At 26.2% G+C, this 8,708-nt stretch overlaps 2 protein-coding genes across 4 annotated transcripts; both read left to right on the forward strand.

Moving 5' to 3' along the window:
* The first annotated feature begins 54 nt into the window (after nt 1-54).
* On the forward strand, nt 55-3,297 carry LOC105203620 (cytochrome c oxidase assembly protein COX18, mitochondrial). 3 transcript variants are annotated; one of them, XR_005574436.1, is made up of 7 exons: nt 59-986; nt 1,566-1,703; nt 1,808-1,955; nt 2,033-2,154; nt 2,312-2,422; nt 2,554-3,054; nt 3,154-3,297. XR_005574436.1 is itself a non-coding variant. In XM_039447653.1 (6 exons), exons 1-6 carry the CDS (start codon nt 438-440, stop codon nt 2,577-2,579), a joined length of 1,029 nt encoding a protein of 342 aa, XP_039303587.1. In that variant the 5' UTR covers nt 55-437; the 3' UTR covers nt 2,580-3,297. The 3 variants fall into 3 exon arrangements, 2 of the variants coding, with proteins under 2 accessions (XP_039303587.1, XP_039303585.1); XM_039447653.1 differs by having other exon boundaries at nt 55-986; nt 2,377-2,422; nt 2,554-3,297; XM_039447651.1 differs by having other exon boundaries at nt 2,554-3,297.
* Nucleotides 3,298-5,920: 2,623 nt separating this feature from the next.
* Nucleotides 5,921-6,927, forward strand: LOC105194147. Its single transcript, XM_011158897.3, has 2 exons — nt 5,921-6,106; nt 6,653-6,927. Exons 1-2 carry the CDS (start codon nt 6,029-6,031, stop codon nt 6,812-6,814), a joined length of 240 nt encoding a protein of 79 aa, XP_011157199.1. The 5' UTR covers nt 5,921-6,028; the 3' UTR covers nt 6,815-6,927.
* The last annotated feature ends 1,781 nt before the right edge of the window (nt 6,928-8,708 follow it).

The raw sequence follows: 8,708 nt of genomic DNA on the forward strand, positions 1-8,708 counted from the left end.
AAAGTATCATATTTTACACAAATTATCATTTACAGAAAATAAAAAAAAGTACAATTACTGCGTGATTGCAAAATCTGGCTCTTTAGAAGTGTATGTATGTAGCTTCGCAGGAAGTAAACTAAAAAAGTTTGATAGCAAAATATTTCTTCTACAAAACAAAATATGTTGGAGTACAGATATATACCTGCACCATGAATTAAGTGTAGATGAGTTAGCCTGCAGCGTAACCTTACTTTTGCAGTAAAGAATGTAATTCTGTTTTGACATTGTTACAAGAAACTTCTCATAATTATAATCATATTTGGATGCACATTTGAAATAATAAATAAATAAATATGTAAAAAAAGAGGAAGTGTAGTGTCAATAATAAATTAATCTTATATTTAGATGTGTCTAACTTGAGATTTTTTGACTGTTATTTGTGAGCAAACTCCACTATGAAAATAATAAACTTGGATGTTTTCTCGTGGCGGCTCAAACGAGTCAGCAAATTTGCTATTAAAAATGTTACTCGTTTTAACATGTCATCAAGTACTTTATCTTATACTGTTTGTAATAACTATAATACATCTCGTACAAACATTGCACGAGATTTGACCTTTGGTAATCAGCAGAAATTAAATAAAGTTAAATTTAGTCCAAGAATACAAAATGACTTTTCGTGTGTGTCTCATCCTCGAATTGTTTCCCATTTAATTTTACATAAAGGGGAGAAGCACATTGGGTATAAAACTTGTCACAGCAGTCAATATTATAACAGTGTCAGATATCTTTCAAATGCTAGCATTGATTCCATTGCTGAAACTCAAGTTCCAATGCAATTTAGTGGTATATTCAAAGTAATATCAGAAAGTGCACCTATTAAAGTCGTACAAGATTATTTGCTGCTGGTGCACGATTATACAGGTTTACCATGGTGGTCAGTTATTATGCTTACCACCATTATTATGAGAACAACAGTGACATTACCATTATCCTTGTATCAGGTAGATTTGTAAACAGTATACCTATTTATGTTATATAATATGAAAAGATAAGCATATGGTTAACAAAATTATAGGATTTATATTTTTGTTAAGAGTAACTTATAAAATTTTGTAAATAAAAAGTGAAAGAATTATTGCTTTATATTTTAAATAATATTTCCTTCTTCACCTTGTATCATTATTAATAATATAAATAAAAATAAATATTATAGAATAAATATAAAATTCCTACAAAAATCAAATTTAAATGTTTATATTTTATTTCTTTTTTTTTTAAATACATCTTCAAGATATTTGTTCTTAATTTTGTTATTATATCTATTATATGTCCAGAGAATAATTACTATGTTTATACAATTTATTACATTTATTAAAATTATATACAATAAGTGATTTAAAGATAAGTTTTTTATTTCCTAAAAATTCAAATTTGGTCTTTGTAGAAAATTCTAATTATATGGAATAAAGGTTAAAAATTGAAAATTTATTATAATAAAAATTATTTGTTTTTAAATTTATTGTTATATATTAAAGTGCAATTTTTAGATCTTTAAATAATTTTTATCATAATATTTTTAGCTATATATATTTGGAAAATTGGAAAATCTCAAGACTGAAATGGACGAAATAGTTAAAGAAATGAAGAAAGAGATAAATTATGGAACACATAAATATAATTGGTCTAAAAAATATGCTACACGTTTGTACAATCACTCTGTAGGTAATGTTTTATCTTATTTACTTTAAGCTTTTAAATTAACAAAGGCAATTTAATTTGATTAGAATATTTCATCTTTAAATATTTATCATTTTTGCTGCAGGTAAAGAAACAATGGAATAAATTAATTGTGCGGGAAAATTGCCATCCACTTAAAGCTAGTCTATTGGTACTAGTGCAGATACCTATGTGGATATCACTGTCAATGTCTATTAGAAATTTATGTTATATGTTACCTAAACAAGATTCTAGTATGTATAACAATGAAAATAAAATATTTTAAAATACCGATTAGTGCTATATCAATATCATATTTAATGTGTTCCAGGTGCTTATGCCATTTATCAGGAACTTACAACTGATGGATTTCTTTGGCTGTCTAATTTAACTATACCAGATCCATTTGTACTTCCCTTAGCAATGGGATTATTTAATTTAGCCATTATAGAAGTAAGTTTTTGATAGTTTGTATATACTTATACACACGTAATTTCTCTAATTGCTTTATAAATATTATGATTATTTATAATTATGGAATTTATAATATAAAAAATTTGAATAATTATATTTTAGATTCTTGTATAATTTTAATTTTATAATTTGACAGATAACTTGTATGAGTAAGGTAAAAGAATTAACAAAATGGCAAAGATATTTGACCCATTTTTTCAGAGTTGTTGCAATTGGAATGATCCCTGTTGCTATGTCTGTACCATCCGTAAGTTTAAAAAAAATTCTTTTAGAATATTTAATTTATACAATATACAATTTTATATAATATTGCAATATATAATTTTACAGTACAAAAATAGTTATATGTAAGAAATAATTTGAAATATTTATTTACAGTGTTTGAGTTTGTACTGGGCAACTAGCAGTGCATTTGGTCTATTTCAAAATCTAATTTTGTTATCTCCGAAATTACGTCGTTTTGCAAAAGTGCCTATAACTACATCCGAATCGCTGCATCCGTATTTGGCATTGCGTAACAAGATAGCAGCTAGATGTCGTTTTGAAAAAAAAATTGATACTCCACCGAAGATATAAATATATATTTTATAAATTAATCATCTAATAAATAGTATGCATAAGTTTTATAAAATGTTTTTTTCTTATTCAGAAACTCACATCTCTATATAATATAGAGTACATAATTGAGGACCAATACAGCCTTTTGAGATCATAATAATATAATAAATTTTAATATATTTGGATAGAGTACACATAGATATATATGAAATGTTTTTCTTCTAAGAAAATATAAAATAATGTACAAAAAATTATAATAATTAAAAAATATAAAATTATGTAAAAAATGAAATTATGAGAAATGGAAGAGATGCGTTACAGGTAATACTAACTTAACATATATTACAGATGAATTATTAGTATTTAACTATCTTTTTTCATTGAAAATTTATTCAGTCATCATTGATCCTCTAATTACAGAAAATTATAAAAACCGGTACAAAATGATACTTTGACTTGAAAGTGAGCAGAGAGATTATGAATGTGCCCAGTCTGTCAGTGAGGCAAAAATACTGTCAATACATATCATTTGTCAGTAAACTTAAGTAAAATAATTTTATTATCCTGTGTGTTTTTTCTTTTGCACAAACAACAAAATCGCATTATTTCATTCCCTCTTTTTTAACACTTTTTTAACACATAAGCTAAATAACAAATTTCAACGCTGAACAGGTGCATAACAAATCCTATGATAAGCATAACTCTTATCTACTGCGGTGTCGGTCACTGCGCCGATTAGAGCAAACCAGACCTGACTGCATCCTCTGTTTCATCGTGCAGAATGAAACCCTAGAAACTCTAGGGTGCCATTCTGATTGGTGAAATAACAGTTGCAAAAATTTCGTCCTTTTCTTATTTGCAATAATTATTCCCCAATAATTCTTTTATGAAATGATTATTGATTTTATAATCAGGTTATTTGCAATAACCATTGCTCAATAGTTTGTAACTGTAATGATTATTAATTCCAAATCAGATTGTTTGCAATAATCATTCTCCAATAGTTCTCTTATGAAATGATTATCGAATCCATTAATAAAATTATTTTCAATAATCAACAGCACACTACTTTTAATAGTTAATATATAAATGATTATTAGTTGACTATTCACAATAAACCCAATAAGAACTGGATCGTTTTATATACATTTATTAAACGCAAGTATGGTATAAAACAGATATAGGTATGTGACAGATATGTATATAGGTAAAACGGTTTTTAAATGTTAGTGCAATATACGTTTATAATAATCGTTTTTATTACGTATATATAATTCGGAACGTATTTTATACGTTGAAAAATGGTTTATAAAATGCCAGAATTGTATTTACGTTTATAACACGTATAGAAATACTATCAAATACTATCATATATTAATTAAATAAATGTTTCTTAAATATGTTTATAATTTGTAAAAGTTGTCTCTTTAAATAATGTATCAAAAATAAGATTTAATATCCAGGTATGATATACTTTTTAAATATGTTAATAAAAGTTTGAGTGTAAATTATATTTATACGTTTTTACTGCAACAATATTTAAATAAATAATAAACCTATTTTATACTACATTCGGTATAGCTAATTAAAGGTTTATTGAAAACGTATATTATTTATGAGATAAAAAACATTTATGAATCATTTCGGAAATACCGCATATGGTTAAAATCCAAGACATTATTAATAGTTATTTTATACGTAAAAACATATTACGGTGCTCTCGAAAATCGAGCGATTTGCTTTGGTTTTAAGTCTCAAAGCTTTTCTCGACGCCAGTCTTTGCGCCTTCACGGCTTGCGCGGCTTCCGCTAGATGGCCACGCCGCGAGGGATCTTCTCATGAGTCAAGTGCGGCCACAAGCGTTATATATAGGCTAGGCGCCATTACAAATTTTTATCCAAATCGCACTTTGATAAAATTTTTAGGAAGCGATTATTGAAACCTCCAAAAGAATGTTTGCTCTCTTTTTGTTTTCAAATGGGATGTGTATGTGAAACGTTGTTCCACATAAAATTTTGTATTCTGACATGTAAATAACAATATATTGTTATTAAATCTTGTACATAAATATTTAATTCAGATTTAATTTGTTCTTAATCTTTTTGAACAAAAAAAAAGAAATATTTTCTTGAAAACTATAATTTATTACGTTTTTATTTGATTTGAAATTATTGATTTATCAATACGTATTTTATACGACTATAATCGTAGTGACTAATTGGCTCAAATAATTTTTCAATAGTTCTGTGTAATAGTTCGTCCCAATAATCCGCGAAAAAACTATGACGAATAATCCAATAGTTTTATTAATAGCTTTATTAATAGTTACAATAGTCCATTTCCGTAAGAGCTATTATATAATTTTTGAAAAAAATTTGTATCCTTAACGAAATGTTCGGTACAAGGTGTATTGTGAAAAATATTCTTTTTTTTCTTGTGATACTCTTTCTTGGTTGTTCTCTTGTATTATTTTTTGTTGACACCGATGATTATTAGTTTATTATAATTTAATTTATTATATAACCGTCAAGTTATTTAATTAATTTGTATAACGCTGATTGTTGAATACTGTTCAGTAATAATTATATTTGTATAAAATGTGCTGATCATAACACCGCCAAAAAATGTTTTACAGTTTATCACATATATGTTTTAGATATTCTATATTCTGTTAACCAGTAATCACTATTGTATTAAAGACCTAATTACGAGTCGAAACATTTACTGTTCTATTGAGGAAAATAAATTATTTCTATACACAAATAATATTTAGCTCACAGAGACATCTCTCTTTTCCAGCAAAATTATAAAATTGAAAGAAGTATGTAAAACAAGTAGGATTTTTTAAAGTTTTCAAACCAACTAGAATTTTTTTTATATTTTATTATTATTTGGACTTTTATGTGGAAATCTTTACGATTTCTAATTTATTATGTTAATTGCTTGAAACAATTCTATAATAAAATACTCAAGATGTTTTTAATAATTAATAATTAATTAATAATGTAATGCAGCAAGTAAAATTTTATTGCGATAACAGGTGCAGTTTTCTTCTTTAGATATTGCTGTTAACTTGAGAAATATCGATTTATGTCACCTTTACCCTTTTGCATGAACTAAAGATAACGAAGAAGCGTGATAGGAAATACGCATCTCAGTGATAGTGTATATAATATTTCTTTAATCGTATCTATCGAAGGTTTTATATATAAGGTCGATTTCTTAGAGAAGCAAGGCAAATGGCAATTGAGTTGCTTCAAACGTCGATTAACACGGTCAAGGAGCGATCCTCAAGATGAAATTTCGTATAGTTTCGTTATGTCTAATACTGTGTGTAACACCGTTTATAATGGCTCAATTACAGGTGACGCAAGTGAGTATTATGTGTGAAAACAATTTTAATCAAAAGTCTAGAAAAATTAATGTTAACAAGAGTCAATCGATCATATGAATGAAAGCGAAACAAATACTTTTAGCAAAATTTAGTATCATTTGATTTAAAGTACATTATCTTTTACATTTTATATTTATTTCAATTCTTAGGTACAGTAAAATATTTACTCCATTTACAATGTCTTTTTTACTGTGACAAATATCCATCAATTATGTATATAAAATTGTTATATACAATTCATATTTTGTGAATTTTGTACAGTTTAAAATAGTACGCAATATAAAATAAATAAATAATAATAATAAATATATAATTGAGTTGTGATTATGCTGTTAACAAAAAATTTCTAGATAATACGTATTTCCTTATATTTATATATTTTTATTTTCATAGCTTTTATCATTGGTTTTTTTTTATAGAAGAACATGCTTCTTTTTTATTTATTTTTATTCATCTTTTTCGTAGAACTTATTTTCTCTCCCTTATTGTAGTTGAGATGAAATTGTATGATTTATTCACTTACAGAGTTACGTATTGCCTTATCCGGGTGATTGCAGCAAGTTTCAACAATGCGATGCAAGTGGTTGCTTTGTGATGAACTGTGGTAGAGGAACAGAATTTAATCCGGCTATAAATGCTTGTGATTATCCTCTGAGAGATCGTTCAAATTGTAATAATCGTGGATGAGAACTTTAGCTCGCAAGAAGCTAAAGACGCAGAATAGTCAAATATTCTATTTCTGTTTAAACGTTTACTTGTTATCACATTATGTAAATGAAATTATAATATTCATTTAAATTGTGTTTGTTCTATTCATTACTGAAACTCCGTCATTATTGCAATAAGTAATTCCTCTTCCGATAATTAAAAAATAAGATTACAGATTAGAAATTAAAAAAAAGTAATAAGTTATGTTGTAAATCGTAATAATTTTAATTAGAATAATTTAATCTAGGACACTTAATCATACACAATTAAGTAAAGAATCGCCAACTCAGCCAATTATGGTAGAGGCAAGATTTTGAAGTTTAACAGTATTTTATATGTAAATTTTATAAATACATTTTCAATTTTATAGACTCTCGGAAAAAATTTTGTATATATAATTATATATATAGTTATATATTATTACATGTAGTTATACATAATTATGTATCAAATGTGTTTATATATATTGAAATATATATTATATATATATATATATATATATATATATATATATATATATATATGTATATATTTTTATATATAGACATATTTAATATATAATTAATAACTATATATAATTGTATATAATTATAAATATTGTACATATATATGAAAAATTTTTAACATGCTGCGCGCCGAACACTCGGTTTTGAAACATAATCAGTAGAAGTAATATCACAAAGTATATTAATTATTAATTTTAATAATAACGTTACACAAGCATCTTAGTACACTATAAATCATTTATTGCGAATTTAGTTTGATAATGTCGGCGAATTGCAGAAATGGAATTTTGCGTTCATCGAAAGTGCATAATCCTAGTAGCATAATTCATTGGCAAGACATATTGGTCCAACATTGACATTGAGGATATATTGGGCCAATGAATTGTGTCACTAGGGTCATTATGGTTCGACATGTGATAAATCATCATCGTTTCTCTTAAGCAATAGAAAATCTCCTGATGCAACGCAGTAAGGAGTAGTTGTAGGTGACGATTAAATTATGTTACACGCGTGAATGCGACCTTCGTGCATCTCAAGACGATAACTGACTTTTTACAGCTTCAGATAAACTCTTCCACAATGTACGTCAACAAGAACGCAGTTTCCGCAGTAATGATCAACATTGAAGAAACTTTCATGTGAATCAAAGCCGAACATCAAAACAGCGACGCAATTTGTAATAAATTGCTGTAATCTTCCATTCATGTTCTTATAATTGTGTTGGAATAGTTTTTCAGAATCATATGAGAACGTTGTTCCGTTTGCTTATTTTTATTGCATTATTGTTATTTTATTACTACAATCAAGAGAATTAAAGAGAATAGAAGTGGTGAAATTAATTAAAGTTAATTTTGTTGTCTGCATGGAATGTGAAAATAAATATTTAAAAATTGTTGCATTTTATTATTTTATTAAATGTTTTATAATTTAATTTGTTAAGGGTGTACATACATATATAGCTAGATAGATCAAAACAAAATTTAATTTTGCAAATTTTAGAAAAATGTAGAAAAATGGAAAAAGGTAGAAGAATTGTATTTATTAATAATTGTAAAAATTATACTTTGTTTAAAAAAATAATACAAAATAATACAAAATAGCGTCGTTATTCAAGTTTTCATAAATCACGTTCTTTAAAAACGGCATTACTATGACCGCTGCTGCTCCCATTGGATTCATCAGAATAAGAAATGGCACAAACTTTATATAGTTGAAACATAGATCTAGTGCTTGACGTTTTTCGAAATACATGAAATGTGAAAGACTATCATACAAATTTTTTTTAGCTTAATTTATTGTTAAATTCAAAGTTATTATGAAATTTGTTACAAATTTCTATATTCTAATCTAAATCTGTTTGAGCAAAT

Source organism: Solenopsis invicta, chromosome 1 (assembly GCF_016802725.1).
Source record: "Solenopsis invicta isolate M01_SB chromosome 1, UNIL_Sinv_3.0, whole genome shotgun sequence".
In the NCBI taxonomy this organism is placed as follows: domain Eukaryota; kingdom Metazoa; phylum Arthropoda; class Insecta; order Hymenoptera; family Formicidae; genus Solenopsis; species Solenopsis invicta.